Source organism: Halichondria panicea, chromosome 9 (assembly GCF_963675165.1).
Source record: "Halichondria panicea chromosome 9, odHalPani1.1, whole genome shotgun sequence".
Lineage (NCBI taxonomy): Eukaryota > Metazoa > Porifera > Demospongiae > Suberitida > Halichondriidae > Halichondria > Halichondria panicea.
This window is the reverse complement of record NC_087385.1, coordinates 1,947,700-1,964,644: the sequence shown is the minus strand read 5'-3', so window position 1 is coordinate 1,964,644 and position 16,945 is coordinate 1,947,700. Positions and strand designations below refer to the sequence as shown.

The following is a 16,945-nucleotide window of genomic DNA, read 5'->3' as shown; positions in this document are numbered from 1 at the left end:
ATTCTGAGTCTGCTTACCTGGATGCCATAGTGCGTTTACAGCATGAATGCCTCGAGTAATACCTGTATAGTGGCAGAAGAGCTTTTTGCATGTAACACTCTAGGCCACTTTTTTTTCTGGCTCTGCTGTGATCCTACTAACGATCCAGGACTCCCAGTGCATTTCAGGTGCCTTATTTGTAGTTCAGGTTTCTTTGTTGACTCTTCTGTAATCCTATAGTCCCATAGTGCATGTCTGACCATATTTTCAAAGCCTTAATTGTCATAGCGTTCAAATCTGATTTTCGTCTGTAATGTGATAGCAAGTATATTTCGAGGGTATAACCTACATAATTATAATTATATTTATGTCAATGATTTTGCAGATTTTTGTGGACTATCACTTTATGGAGCATACATGCATGTGATGATAATTGCTAAATTGCTGATAATAAATTATAGGTTTACTGATTTTTACGTAATTTTAGTTGTGAGATGTAACATTTCCGAGGGTTTAGCATTTATGTTCTCTAGTTAAAAGTATTTAAACGTACATTGTATGTGTGTATGTGTGTGTGTGTGTGTGTCTAACTCAAAGTATGCCCTGGGCACTTTCAATATACTGCACGTAGCAATTACGTAAATTCATACGTACACTCGAGCAATGTATACAGAACATGAAACAGACAATCTAAAACTCACTTTCTCCATGGCTGCTTTGATGATAGATGCAATACTGGGTGGCATGAGATTGAGTGCTGTCTCCAGCATTGTCTCATGAGTGATGAGGTACTTCTCAAATCGGTTCAGAAAAGGGGCTGGGGTATTGACTACCTCAGACTTCTTAACCACCACCACACACTGAAAGTTGGGATGAACTCTGGATGGTCGGAAGTGGGCACCAATGGCAATATTAGTGTAATATCGAGGGCCTTTATTGAGATCATCAATTCTTCGAAATCTCTGATTGAATAAGTCGTAGAAGCTCTCGTGAATATCGTCTGTCTGACTCATGACTACAGTGTGACCTTCAATGGCCGAGTGACGAATAGCGGCAATAGTGTTAACCTTCTGCAGCTGTCCATCGGCCGGGAAGTTGCTGCATACAAAGATTCGAGTATTGTCTCTTTTGAGAATGCCGAAGGAGAAAAGGAGACGAACTAATGAGTCATCCTCAGAGGGGTCGATAATGAGTTTGTATCTCACTTCGTTCTCACTCAAGTCCTGCTTCTCTTGTGGTCTGTCCGCCAAACTGGCTCGTAGAATGTGTAAAATACCTCGACGCTTTACTTTAGCCATGCTATCTCCTAAAAACTTACCGCATATTTTGTCAAAATCTTCAGAGCCATTGAAGTTTCTCTCAAGAGCTTGCATGACTATTTGAGGGCTGATGGATTGGCTATCATCTCGTTTACGACGCAAATAGTTCACTAACTGGATGAAATCTCGAAGGCCATAAAATCGTGCAAAACTTTTATCTTCCATCAGAGTGGAGTATGGACAACACAACTCGACAACTTGTTTGAGGTCCACTTCCAACTCAGGAGGAGGGTTACTTGGATTTGAACAGAAGCATCCTTTAGCTAGTGTGTGAAGGTCATCATTGGAAGCCTCGGGTCGGAATAAACTGATAGCTCTGTTGGTTTTTGCAGCATCCAAGACATGGTTGGTGATAGCCACAAAGGAAACTTCTTGTTTGTCAAGATGGTAATGGAGGACCTTCAATGATTCATGGCTCTCCTCCGGAAGGCCTGCCTCGTCCATAAACACCACACAGTAGATCGGCAGGTTGAATTGAGCGTGGCTTCTTTGGCGGTTGATTGCCCGGGAAAACACAGTCTGGATTTCATTGGACGTTGTACGTCGAGAGCACTGGTAGTAGTGGGGATCGAGTGAGTGAAAAATCGTTGTATCACGGAAGATCTTCTGTCGAGACTCGGCCCCTTTCAAATTTGCAATGGTCTGGTTGAAAGAAAGTGTTTTTGAAGACCCAGGAGCACCAACAATAATGAGGGGAGTGTGCGTGACTGTACACACAATGGTAGCAAAGATATTCTCCTTGAGAGCTCTTGTGCGTGCGATCCCTTTAGGCAACTCAACCAGTCGAATATACCAATCGAGCTCCTGCTCAAAAGCTTTGGTAAAAGTGACCTCATTTGGAAGGCGAAACTCATTATCGAGAAACTGTGTGTACTCTTGACGGTATTGGTTGTTGAGCCTCATATAGTACACTATACCCATGGCTACTAAGACTGCTCGGCGACTATAGTTCTGGCAAGTATACAGTCTCAGTGTGTCTGGTTTCTTGTAGATCTTCAAAAACCATTGGTAGAGAGTAAAGACGCGCTGAATGTCCCTCTGACTGACACAGCTACGAGAGGAAATGCGGGCAAAGGAATCGGTTGTCCCCCTATTGGCACACATCTGTTCGAAAGCGTAATGCCTCATTCTGTTCTGACTACCCACAATCAGCTTTGTCAGACTGGCCACCTGCAGTTTAGGGAAACGAGACGACACGATAACAAGTGCATTATTTTTGTGAAAATAAGGGGAGAATTGTAGGGTTGCTAAGCTACTCAAACACCAATAAGGACGTAAGTGTTGGTGTTGGTTATTTTATGGTTGATGTTGGCATGGTTCGAGTGAGGTTCAGCACTACTTTTCCTTCACTAAAGATACGAGTGCTGCAAGCTGTGCTGTGATAATGCTTCTCGCCATGTTTTGTTTCGGCTCAAACTAGTAAGAGTGTTATAGAAGAGGTATTATAGTTTGCTTTGTATATATAATGTTACGCTACTAAATTGTTCACATGAATTCCACACAGTCATGAGAGGAGCTCAGAAGTCTGAGGATAGAAGCAATTGCATGTAGATCTAGATCTATAATGTAAAAGTTTAAGTATTAATTTTTGCATTTCCTGTCAATGAATAAGAAAGAGTTGTATATCTACATGGTAAGTGTCTCAGGATAATCTCACACACGTGGGATTGAATGCGCATGCGTCAGGGGCGTAGCCAGACTTTTGAGACAGGGGTTTCCTTGGAAAAATCAGCGGCGCGAAATATTTGTGACCACGCCCACTTCCGGTGCCACACCCTATTTATTGGGGCACACCTACTGGTTACACCTATATACTGCTTAGTCTCAAGAATCAGCCTGCCTTGGGAGAGTCAGTCTGAGCACTTTAGTCTAGAGGTCATTCCACAATGGAATGTTAATTGTCATTACATCAGTGTCAAAACCAGAAGAATCCAATTACGTCCAACGCATGCAAAAGGTCAACCGCGAACGCTTGACTAGCAGCTATGAAATTTTGTTTGACTTGTTCCAAGAACGTTGCTAAAAGAACAAGAAAAAATTGCACAGCACTAGTGCAGTCAACTCTCTCTCCTTGATTGGCTAACAGTAGCCACAGCTAGGTGCTAGCTATAAATGCGTCCTACTGTAGAGAACGCATACGCTTCTTGTCATTCTTTATTTCCTTTAATTTTGTCAATCCTTGATCTGATTGGTCAGGTCGGAATTCCAACCTGGCCAAAAAAGTTTAGACTAAAGTGCTCAGACTCTCCAAGGCCGGCCGGCTGATTCATGAGACTATAATTATACTGCTCATTGTTCATATCAAATGACTTTTTACAGGTTTGTGAGAAGCTAGCCAGCTAGCTATAGACATACTAAAAGGCAGGTGTCAATTGTGTATTGCTAGTCTAGCTGAGCACAATTAAATGTCATTTACCTGAGAGGTTTCATGTGGCTGAGATTGTTCTAAACTTGTACTTCCTGAATAAAGTTGTGCTTAGAGCTGAGTCTGAGAATACTGGAGCATGCAGGATTGATACTAGAACTTAAGTCTTAGTCTTGAGGTAGCTAGCTAGCTGAGACTAGCTGAGACAAAGCCAAGTGAAACGTTTCACGGTGCTATCTCTGATAATTGATTTGCAGCCACGTGCATGAAAAGATGGGCAGGGCTGCTTGATTTCAATTATAGGGGAGCCCTGCCCAATTTTCTCAGCAGCTCCTAGGGGGGTTTCTGGGCAACCAGGAAACCGCAATGGTAGTTACGCCCCTGTGCGTAGCAAAAGGGGTGTATCCGCAATAACCAATAGGTTTAAAGTTCACAATGGCTGGAAGTATACGTACATGCGATATGCAGCTTTGCAGCTCTTTTCTGACTCTTGTAGCTAACAAAAGCTAGGCGCTTTAGCTTAAACTTATAAATTGAATAGAAAATTTGTGCGAACAGATGATGCTACGAAAGATTCTGGAGACTGCAAGAGCCTTGTTAGCCAAAACTGGAGAACAAACCTTAGCTTGCAAATCTACGAATCAATAACCAAGAGAATGTGGCTAGAAGCCTGCATACAAGCTGTTTGTTTTTGTCGCATTGCAACCATTAAGCAGTTATGGCTGGAATACACACATGCACAGTCAGCTTTACCGTACGTATCCTCCCTCATGCGGCTACGCCTCAAAGCATACTAATTATAGGTCCAATCCTGCTAGCTACATGCATGTACTTTATTGGGTTATCTAATAATTCTCTGATGGTATGACTCATAAATACTGCATGTACATACCATAATTAAGTGTTAAACGTTTTGTTTCTAAAGGGGTATTACCAAAATAAATGATGTTTAAAGTAGTAAAACAAAGTTAATCGATGTACCTCCCATACTGCCCTGCCTACTAACATTACATAAAGACCTCGCCCATCTTAGATGAGCATGTGCTCTTAGCTCACTACCTCATGCTGAGATCTCTGCCTTTGCTATACCATGAGTAAAGAAAGCCCCACCCAATTGCCCAACCCTCCCTAATTGGTTTCTTATAATCTTCTCTGTCGTTACGATATGACTGAGCCGATGCTATAATTATGACTGGTGGCTATGCCACATCTTTACTCCCTAGTACTTAATTAGGGGAGCAATAATCATAATTATTAGAAATGCCTAATTATTATTTAACTAGCGGGGTACGTTGTATTCCTCTAATTAATTAGAGGGGATGCCTAACCCTAATTAACAGTCATCAGTCATGATCCGGCTCACCCTCCAAGGAGGAGCGTTGCGGTAATGGGTATATATATACAATTAGTTGTTTGTACGTGTAGTTAGCAAGGTTAGCATATGTTTCTCGGAGTACTGAGATTAATTGTTGTTTGGTTAAATTGTAAAGTTATTGTGAGATTAAGGTTTTTACCCTCCCATTATGAAATGCCAGGAAAAAACCTGAATATTCATTAGAAAAGTGATGCGGTTTAGTAGTGCTGGACCTCACTCGACTATGCCAATATCAACCATTAAATAACCAACATGCACCCATCTTGTTTAAAGGCTAAGTAGATAAGGTAAATTGAACAACCTACTTCGAGAGGCTACATACGTAGCTAAGCCAACTACCTAGCTACTTCGAAAGTCAACTATACTATAGTATAGGCCAAAAACACATATGTTATAATATGGGATGCATCATCGTATTTTAGTGTTAAGATGACAGAAATTTATGTCATTTCTACATTAAATTTCAAATGATGTATGTTATTATAACACAAATTATTTGCCTCTTCTCTGAATCTGACTCTGACAGTTTGTATAGAGACTACTCTTGACTTGTATACTTTTCTATACACATTTACCTATAGCTACTCAGTCTATTACCATTGATGTATATTCATTGTATTTCAAGCACTGCGGCATGTCTCAGAATCTTATTAAGTGGGTGTAATTTTGAGGCAACACCTGGGTGGGCAAGATTAAGGTTACGGTCAACCGTTTGCTCATTAATTATTCATGAGCTAGATCTAGTGATCTTTCCAGCTAGAATGAGCTGGAAGTCCAGCTGAAACGCAGTAGTCATTTCATGGCTCGAATAGACATTTTTACTGTAAAGCTTAGGTACAGTCTACTGTAGCTTCAATATATGCAGGGCGGGTCGAAGATATATTTTGAAAAAAGGCTACTGAAAGCTCACAAGAGGCTGTTTTCCTTGGCTCTGGCCGCCATTTTAAGTGGAGTTAGTCTACATATTATTATTTTGTGAGAGTTTGTTGGCCTGGAAAGAAAAAAACGCTTCGACCCGCCCTCCAGAATGGTAAGAAGCATCATATAAGACCAAGAACACAGAGCTAGAAGTGTTTTTGGAAGTTTAAAATGACTACTAGTTTTGTGTTGTTTCTAGTAACTTAATGATCGCTCAGAGCTTCCACTGGAAGATGTTTTGAAGATTGATACTTGTCATACAGATTGATACACCGATATATTTATCATGTATGTGCTTCAAACTTCTCTCATGGTATTTATAGTTTCACAAAAATCATTATAAGAAAATCATGAATATTCATGAGCAAACTGTTTACCGTAACCTTAAAAGGGCAGAGCAATTAAATTATAAAGCCACTCAACAGCATTTCATCTCATTTCCATGTTTCAGTATTAAAATTAATACGGGAAACTTAGCTGAAAAGAAAAGTTTCTACTTGCTAGCTGGAGGCTCTTGCAAGGTGCCATGGAATCCCCTTTCAGTCTAGCTTTAGTTTACAGCTGCTGCTTAGCTATTTATCAGTTTTGTAGCTATTGTAATTCGATTATGATTGTTGAATTATCAACTGCCAAAAGAGTATTCGTTAGCCTATAATTATTATAGTTGACTGTTTGTATAGAGGCTATACGCAAGTCTTAAGACTTCCTCTGGCTGAGAATGAGATTTTCCCTATAGTCTTACTGCACGACGTGTGACCGGAAGTGGGTGTAGTCCCAAAAATTCCCGCTGTGCACTTGTTCATTTGAAAACTCTCTTTCCTTTTTCCTGAATCCGAACACATGCAGTACAGTCTGCAAAAACGCTCCATAATTACACTACCGTTTTACTAGAATATTTTGCGGGCGAAAAACCTTTGCGAATGAGCCAAATCAGCAGGAAAGTTGACCCTTTGCGATCTAACTATTTTGTTCTGGCAAGGAGATCGTGTGTATTTACTAGTAATAATTTAGAATTTTATTGTTGTGAATTGATCAACCCTCGCAAAGTTTGCGAATGTTTGATACTCGCAAAACATTCTAGTAATACGGTGGTAAGATTTTGAACTTAAATGCATGGGTTATTTAATTGTCTACATTAATAACTAAACGAGTGATGCAAGCTGCGCTGTGCTAATTAATGCCTCTTGCCATGTTCTGCTTTCGCTCAATAGAGTGTTATAGAAGAAGTAAATAAATTATATATTATTGTTGGTGTTTGCAATTGTTGACACTGAACGCACAGTCATTATTCAAGAGTGGACGGAAGTCGATGATATGAATGATAGAAGTATGATGTGTATATAGATCTACAATGTAGAAGTTAGCATTTCTTGTCAATGAAAAAGGGGTGGATCTGCAATGAGGTCAGAGTTCACAAGGGCTGCTTCTGGCGCATAGATAGAAGAGAAGAGGGATTGGAAACAGAAGTACCCTCAAAGTATTATCCGTGTTTCCCCGCGGTTTTAATCGAGGCTTACTTCTAATGTGGGAGTCTAAACATGAATAATTCATGAGAATTGTTTTTGCTGTCTATGTAAACAGTCCACGAGCAGTTCTGCTGCTAAACATCAAATACAATTATGTGGCCATTTGGGACACAGAACACTACTTAGTGACACAACATTATAGTAGCTAGACTAACACAAGCATGGAAAATCGCTCTGTGTTATACTTCACGACAATCAAGATTATATTTTCTTTGTTTCCAAATGAAACTTACTATCAGGGGGCATTATTTTGTTTAAGCGTTTTTAAGAAGCATGCATTAGACTTAATAAGTTTCTCGGGAAACTTATTATCAAGTTTCTGGATTACAGGCGAAACATGAATTGCTTCAGAGCTACTTTGTATAGGGTTCATTGTAGAAGAATCACGTGAACAGCTTCCGTTGCCAATCCCTTTCTTTTGTATCTATGCTGGCAGCATGTGGCAGTGTACGTACATATATATATCATGGCAGCTTCACAGTTCTTTTCTGACTATTGTAGCTAACAAAAACAATTAGCGCTTTAGTTCAATATTAGTTCAAAGTTGAATATAAACTTTGTGTGCAGATAATGCTATAAAAGATTCTGAAGAGACTGCAACAGCCTTCACTGTGAGTCAAACTAGCCATAACTCGAGAAAGAAGCTTTAGTTTGCAAATCCACGAATCCAAATTCAAGAACGTGGCTAGAAGCCTATAGAAGCTGTCGCATTGCAACCGTTGAACACACACGCACACACACACACACACACACACACACAGTCAGCTTTACCGTATCCCTCATGCATGTGGCTATGCCTCGAGGCATAATTATGCAGTGTTTCATTCATAGACGATGGTATGGAGGAAATATTCTTTGATGGGAACCAAATAGCTTGCAGAAAATCAACAGTATATTATAAAGTTGCACATTATATATATATAACTGCATGCAATGTTTGCTTCACCTCAGTATTAGACATGTCCAGGTTGAGCATTTTCATCTTGGTGTTAATGTACTCCTTCTCCTGATGTTCATCCAGAGAGCCGTAGTCCCACATGAGAAACTGGAGAGTGGGGTGGAGCTTGCGGACATAGTACGTCCCTCTCACCCATTTGTCCTTATCCTTCTTCGAGCCACCCTCCACACCTAACGATGCCATGCTGTTGCCACGGTGAGGGTTACACGCAGCTACTATGAACACGTTGTCGGGAATTGGCTGCAATAATACCAGGGTATAATTATCTTAAAGTAGAAATGATAGTAACCTAGTAAATGTACATGTGCATGAAACTACAAAAATGGACATCTGTATATGTTATACGTAGTAGTCCCACAATCAACATTCTTAATTGCTTCTACACACAAAACCAAATGATTTTTCCCACCTCTCCATCAAAGGTCCTGTCCACAATGATCTCTTTGAACAGACCCACACAAGAAGAAGTGTTTACTTCATCCAAAAACACCTGAAGCAAGTGTAAATATATACGTGGTATGTTACCACACAGTAGCACACTTTGTGGTATGCGGAGGGCTGGAGGCTGGAACCAGGTCACAAATTGGAAAAAACTCTCTCGCTATACAGTCTTGTTTTTTATGCCTCGAGGCATAGGTGCTAACTAAAACTTCTTTCTTGAGTTATGGCTATAGTTGTACTTATAGTAAAGGTTTCTTTCGCAGCATCATTTATCTTATGCATAAGCCTTGCATGCATGCACTAAAGCGCTAGCTGTGTAGTTCAGAGTCAGCAAATGACAGGAAATGCAATACTTATATACATGTGCACATCATATGATAATTGTATATGCTTCTATATCCTTGAAGGTCATCATCAGATCTAGACTATACTATTTCCACTGCAGCTAATACTCTAATAATTTTAGGCCAAAAGCAAACATCAAATTTTTTCAGGGAGGGCCAAATCAAGTTTTTCACGCCAATTTTGCTCAAAAGTATAGAGATGTATTCTATCATGCTAACCTCAATACCATGAGAGGCCTGATCTCGAGGTCAGTGCACTAGTAACTGCCTGGTCTCAATTGAGAGTATTGATTTGTATATATCTGCTCTGAGCAAAATATTATTGGCGAAAATAGAATTTGACCACCCTTGAAAAAACGACTTAAGATTACAGACAAGTTAAACGCTTGCCAAATTTTCTCATAATTATACATGTAGTCTGCAAGAGAAGTTTGGAGAAGGCAAATTAGTGACCTTAAATAGCTAAGGTCAAGTGGTTTCAGCCTCCTCTGATATGTGAACAGATTTTGCGACGCAAGAGTCTGTGCTTCAAAGTATAGTTTAACTAGCCATAACCCAAGAACGAAGCATTATTTTGCAAATCCATTAATTGCAACCGAAGAAAATGTGACTACAGAACCATTGCAGTGATGTAATCAATAATGATGTCATTGGAATGTCAGCCATTTTGAGGTACCAGTAGCATACTTTTATGTACAATGAGCACGATTTGGCTAGTCACTATGATTTAGCACCAAAAAGATACCCTTTGTAGAAGGCTATTTATCTTCAAAACAAGACCAAGGTGGCAAGAAGAAGTACCTGAACAAGCTAGATATCATTATTGGGCTAGATCCTTCAAAATGCGGCTGAAAACAAGGAGTGAAAAGATGAGTCTGTGCTAGTGGAAATGTGCACATTGCAATGAGATAGAGTTATTTTCAAGTTTATATGTGTGTTGGCTATATGATTTGTGACATGCATGTGTGTGCAAACATGAACTGAATTGAACATTCTAAGAAAAAAGTTACAGGAACAGCAAAACTCAGAAAATACACAAATAAGCCATTCTCCATGGTCTCAGGCTGCTCAGCTCTAATTCTGTGTCTCCTTGACTTGGGATGACACTTGGGAGTCAGTAGAAGTTCTTGTTTTTATCCCTACTACACTAGGATTTCCACAATAGTACAAAAATCACTATTTTTACCTGTAAACTGCACAAATCTGTTTAATGCGGTACCCTAAAATAGCGGCTATCAAAACGTGACGTCAGAACCACACCCACCACAATGGGTCTATAGAAGCCAATATAGAAGCTCTTATTTGGAATTATTCTACACAACACACACAGAGGCACACGTACCGTATACCTCACTGCATGCGCATGCGCACCTGAGGTATAATTATAGAGTTCTATAATAGACGATTGTGCCACGCCAGGAACTATATAGGTGCAAGGCCCATCCAGATACTCATATATGGACACAGTCACACTTGTGGGCTTGTTATGAAAGCTACTTGCTAGGCAGAGAATACCAAGATAGGCAATAACTTACGGTGACAAATGGGGCAGGGTTGGCCATGACTGACGTCTGGAGTTCTTTTTTGTATACTTTCTCCTTATAGGCCTCGCTAAAATCTCTTGCTTGGTTGAACGCAGGTTTGAAATGCTCCTGTATATCTGAGGGTATCATGGCAGCATGTACGTTGATCTTGTGGAAGGTGGATATTATTTGAGCACACAGAACAGCATGGAGGAGTATGGCAGTTGCCTGTGCATGGAGAATAAAAGTTGAAACTATAGACGGCAATCAAACACATTACATTACATGCATACATCATGCGATATGTATAATAATTATATGGAAACGTTTAATTGTATATGGAGACTACAGTGCATAGAGTAAAATACCACAAATATGTAAGTATTGTATGTACTTGATTAAACGCCCAGGCGTTTATTTCAGATCGAAGTCTTTAGAGGTGGGCGTTTAAACGAGGAGGGCGTTTATTGTTATGTCTCCTCCAAAACTCTTGCACAGCAGCAGTTATTGTGCTCTTCTTGGGCTGCTGTCTCAGCTTAAATCTATTTCTCAGCTTAAATTTAAGTCATAGGAGTGCCCTCTAGCTGTGTCGGTATCTCTCTCTCTGCCATCGATGCATCGTAAAAAGTATTTTTATTCTATGCTGCCACGCTTGCAACGAGTCCCCACTATAGAAGTGATATAGAAAACCTGGAAAAAGTACAGAGATTTGCCATGAGAGTGTGTCTGGGTCAGTGGGATCTAAAGCAGGAAGAACTGCTGTCAGCATCTGGCCTTACAAGTCTGGAGACAAGAAGAGTAGTTGCAAGAATGTGCTACTTGTACAATATTTTACATGACATGATAGACTTTCCCAACCTACCGGTTGAAGGAAGAGAGATTGTCTACAATAGCCATTCAGTTAATGGTATCTCCCTGGTACCAATTAGATTTTGAACATCAATGTACCAATACTCATTCTTCCCACACGCTGTAACTTTATGGAACAAACTTGTTAGTAAGTACAGTATAGAAGATATTGTTACTGTCAGTGTGTTTAAATATTTTCTGTTTAGGATGCACTTTACATCTAGCTACTAGCTAATTGTATATACCCTATGCTATAAATTATGCTTAAAAAAAAACAAAAAAAACTGGTTCCACGTGCTATTTCAGCTCCACTTACAGTGCCACGCCCCATACATGGGCGATTATTCAAGATAGGCGTTTATTGACAAAGACAGAGCTTTTACCCTGGGCGTTTATTCAAGGAGGGCGTTTAATCAAGTAAATACGGTATAAGTTGACTTACATGTACCTTAAGGTTGAAAGAAATTGTGCTGATACCATGCATTGTATAAGGGAATGAATAAGCTACAATATTATTATTCGTTCCCCAAAGTTGTATTGTGGGAAATCCATTTAGGTGAAATCGAGGATGAGTGTAAAAAAATGTGTGTAACATCAATTAAAGTCTTTCTGGACAAATGAAAGCACCGCAGGTGCTGATGCCTCGGTGGAGGTGCCAAAGCTACATATATATAACCTACCTTTTATACACACATTGATTTTGCTGCATGCATGCAGAATCCAGAATCACAGGGAAACTCAAATTTAAGAGTGGGTAATGATCGACAATGATTGTTGTTAAAAAACGATACTTAGTAGTTAGCTCTTGTGCAGAGCTAACTACTAGGTAGAGTAGCAATACTCGGTGAACAAGTTTTGCTACGCATTCTTCTGAAAAGGCTGCAATGGCATTCCAAGTAAGCAAAACTAGGCATAACTCGAGAACGAAGCCTTATTTTGCAAATCCATGAATTAAAATCCAAGAGAACATGACTAGAAGCCTATAGAACCTTTTACTTGCACTTTATTGATCCTTGAGCAGCTGTAGCAACCTGACCACGCACGCACGCACGCACGCACGCACGCACGCACGCACGCACGCACGCACGCACGCACGCACACACACACACACACACTACCGTATACCTCGCTTGCATGCACATGCGCACCGAGGCATAATAAAAAGTTTAGCTTACTCAGTGTACATTAACCGTTAGCATATAGGTACCAACCTCCAAAGAAAAGCTTTAGGTGGACAAAAAAATTGAGGGGTTTAGCACTCGTGGAGATTTATTGCAGTTACTTTCTGTGCATTGCTGGAGAGCCCCACCCACAACTGTAAAACAATGTATTTGATCGTAGCGATAGACAAATAGCATAGTGCAAGAAACTAAATTCTGTTCATGATTTAAGTTTTCAAGCCATAGTTACAGTATTTTTGATTATTTGGACTTTATTTTCCCAGCTCAGGAGCAGAAACCTTGAAAATCCGGGACATTTCAGGTAAATAGCATTGTTCAAATTTGGGACTGTCCCGCGGGAGTTCGGGGACAGTTGGCACCTATGCGTTAGATCTTCAAATCTCTAAAAACTAACAATTTTGTGAGCACTGCAGAGGATGTGTAGAACTTGCATGAGATAGTCAAACCATCTACATAGGTGCATATAGGTGCCAACCTCCAAAAAATTATCGGGAAAAAATAATTGAGGTTTTTGTAATGGCGATTTAGCTATATTACAGTATAGCGGGTAATTTTCGTGGGCAAGCTGACCTACACAAAATTTTTACCCACAAAAACGTAGGCGTGGCTTACCGTACTGCATGCCATGCAGTGCAAGCAACGAAGTCAAACGGAAATTATACTCACGAAAATCATCGTTTTCCAGTTGAACGAATTTTTACCACACAAAAATTACCCGCTAATCCTATATCGTACTGGTTGCATGCTCAGTATGACGATGCTGGAGAGCCCCACCCACAAAACAATGTTTCATCGTAGCGATAGACAGCAGCATAGTGCAAAAAAACTGAATTCTGTTCATGATTAATTTCAAGCTGTAGTTACAGTATTTTTGATTCTTTGGACTGTATTAATTATCAGAGCAGCAACTTTGAAAATCCGGGACATTTCAGGTGAATAGCACTTTCCGAATGGGACACTGGACAAAACTTCTAAATCCGGGACTGTACTGGGACAGTTGGCACTTATGTATCTATAGCAAGAGTAGATAAGGGTAAGAACGTTGAACTGCTGTAGAAAACGTGGAACCACATTATTTTGCTTAATGTGTAATCTTTGTCGTCACTATTCAAACTAGTGTTCAAGCTGGCGCTGTGCTAATGCCTCTCGCCATGTTTTTGCTTTCGCTCAAAAGTATTAGAGTTATAGTTTCTATAATAAATTTTATATTAAAGTTAGCTTATCTATATAAAGTCACTGAGAAGAAAAGACTTATTTACATGCATCTATTACTGTTATTTATTGTATTATGTGGCTTACCAGGACTTCAAGCTTATCTATATTAACTCACTGAGAAGAAAAGACTTATTATTTACATGCATCTATTGTTGTTTAGGACCTCAAGAAAGAAGAAAATTGATTCTTTCAAGATCAGTTCAGTGTATATAATATCTATCGAGAAGAAAAGACTTGTGTACATGCATATTGTTATCTATATTGTTAATGATAGTGTTTTGTGGCTTACCAGGCCCTCATGAAAAAGATGACTCTGCCAGGAGAATCTGGATTCTGGATATTATTTTCTCACACGTGGGGAATGAGCGCGCATGCGCATTACATCCGCAGGAATAATTAAAGGGTGTGTCCTAGGAGATCAATTTCACAAAATTTGATGGCTACTATAAGGCCATGCAAAGTCAATTTGTAGTTTCTCGGGCCCTCGCGCTTGGAAATGGACTGCTTTACAAAAAAGTTAAATATCACGTGACCTCAAATTAAAGCACTAAAAGAAAAGAAAAGGATAAATGTGTATGGTTTTTTGGTCATGAATATAATTATGACTAAGTAAAAAGTATGCACTTCCGCTTATTGAGGAAGTTAGGGGTGTGTTTTCAATTAAAATTCTATGAATATCATTATCATTAATATTTATCAAATGCCTCAATCCGCTTGCTATTTTAGGAATAATAGCCTAAGAAACTACAAATTGACTTTGGTTGGCCTAAAGGCTAGCTGTTTTAACAGATATTTTTTGACTCTTGTAGCTAACAAAAAGCTAGCGCTTTAGTGCAAGGCTAATTCGAATAGAAAGTTTGTGCGGACAGATGATGCTGCTATGAAAGATTCTGAAGAGACTGTAACAGCCTTCAATGTGAGTCAAACTAGCCATAACTCGAGAAATAAGCTTTAGTTTACTAATCCACAAATCAAAATCCAAGAGAACGTGGCTAGAAGCCTATAGAAGCTGTTAGTTTTCGTCGCATTGCAACCGTTGAGCAGTTACAGCTGGAACAGACACACAGACAGACAAACAGACACACAGACAGACACACACACAGTCAGCTTTACCGTATCCCTCCTGGGGCTACGCTTCGAGGCATAATAATGAGTGCTGTTGAGTAAACTGTTAATTAAGTGCTCTTGGAGTAAACTGTGTGATCTGTGTTTATAGTACTCAAGAACTGCACAATCAGCATATGTGGTTTCAGGGAAGTGTTGCTAACATAACAAATTAGTATAAGTGTGACTATAGGTGTGACCGGGTGCATGGACGGAAACGAAAAACGGAAATATCTACTGTCTAAAGTTAACGACCGTATATACCATTCTGTGTTTTGACATAAATAAATGAACATGAAACTTGAGTTATAGGAAGATGTATTTATAAAGGGGTGCTATGGGGAAGCCTATCTATCCATCTATATATAGCTATTACACTCAAGAAGCAACTAAAGTCTATTTGTGTTGAGTTTGACCTTCATAAAGTTGTCATAACTTCGTCATACTTTAATGAAATTCCATATACCACTGGATTCCTTGTTAAAAAGCGCTTCTATCTATATGCTATAGAGCTGGTAAAGCTCCAACCAGTTACAAGTTAGCATTTTCCATGTAGAAGTTCCAGGCATACTTGTCCACCACAAAAAGCATAATTAATTATTAATTACTAAGCCATAATTGACCACATAACTTCTGGGGTCGAATTCAACGCAAATAGACTTTAGGTAAGGTAGCTTGAGACAAGGGGGTGCTAAATACAGCTTTCATGTTTACTTCATTCACTCTCACACTTCCATGTTTATTTATTCATTGATTTATTTTAATAATACTATTCTGTGTTTTTTTGTTTGAATAAACCATAGATAGTGTCTTACTACTCTATACTCTATCCGACTAGAAAAACATTTGCAATGTGAAAAATTGCTAGGATTGGCCAGGGGAACCACAAAAAAGCGTGGGAACAAGAAATCAGACGAGAGCATAACTCCAATCCGTTACAACGTCAATCACATGTATACTGGTAGTTTTCCCATGTTTTCCCAGCCAATATGCCACGCAATTTTTACTGGTGGAGTGATGACCAATCCCTATATATATTTATTATACATCCATTTTAGAATGTGGGGCACATAATCATGATGATTTGTGATGAATTGATGTTCCTAATACATGCAGTGTTGAGCACAGGTACACACAGTCCATCCATGCGTAGTAACATGCACGGACCGTACTGGTGACTGCATGGAATGATGTGGTGGATGGAAGCTGATAGGTGGATCTGGAACACAGTCTATTATTTAATATACTATGTATTGTACATGTTCATGACGTTGTAACGGATTGGAGTTATGCTCTCGTCTGATTTCTTGTTCCCACGCTTTTTTGTGGTTCCCCTGGCCAATCCTAGCAATTTTTCACATTGCAAATGTTTTTCTAGTCGGATTCCCTTTCTTTTTCAGTACGGTTTACGTATCATGACATGCATAAAGTGGAACGTCAAGAGGCAGTACAAGAAGAGAAGACAGGACTAATCAGATATCTTCTCGAATATCTCTGGACTAATAATTATAGTATAATGAGTAATAATTTATTGCTTGATAATTATGTTGAATTTGCGAATCAGTATTAAATGACAGCCATTTTAAGAGCATGATATCTAGCCAGTGCATATAGCATGCCTGTCAGAGAAAGGGAGCTAGAGCTGAACAGTGTGAAGAAAAGGAACACCTCAGGCTCTGGAAAAGCACTGCTGCACTGATTTTAGGCGCACGGTTTATTAGCCACGCCTATCTATTATGATTGGCCACAACGCAATTGCTGAGTCATTAAAGATGGCGGAATTGTCTAGGTAAGAGAAATAGAGACTGAGAGGTCATCTGCCTCGTGGAAGCAATCGCAAATCTGAAG

The 16,945-nt window shown here is 39.5% G+C and overlaps 1 protein-coding gene across 3 annotated transcripts in view; it reads right to left on the bottom strand.

The window, feature by feature from the left end:
- The window catches only part of LOC135341069 (uncharacterized), a 121,811-nt gene that overhangs the window by 55,802 nt on the left and 49,064 nt on the right, over positions 1 to 16,945 (bottom strand). For all 3 annotated transcript variants that reach the window (XM_064537543.1, XM_064537542.1, XM_064537544.1), the window contains exons 29-32: positions 10,761 to 10,976; positions 8,850 to 8,930; positions 8,429 to 8,680; positions 681 to 2,468 (exon numbers count right to left, since the gene is read on the bottom strand). In XM_064537543.1, the coding sequence (XP_064393613.1) occupies positions 681 to 2,468; positions 8,429 to 8,680; positions 8,850 to 8,930; positions 10,761 to 10,976 (2,337 nt within the window). The remainder of the gene's footprint in view (positions 1 to 680; positions 2,469 to 8,428; positions 8,681 to 8,849; positions 8,931 to 10,760; positions 10,977 to 16,945) is intronic.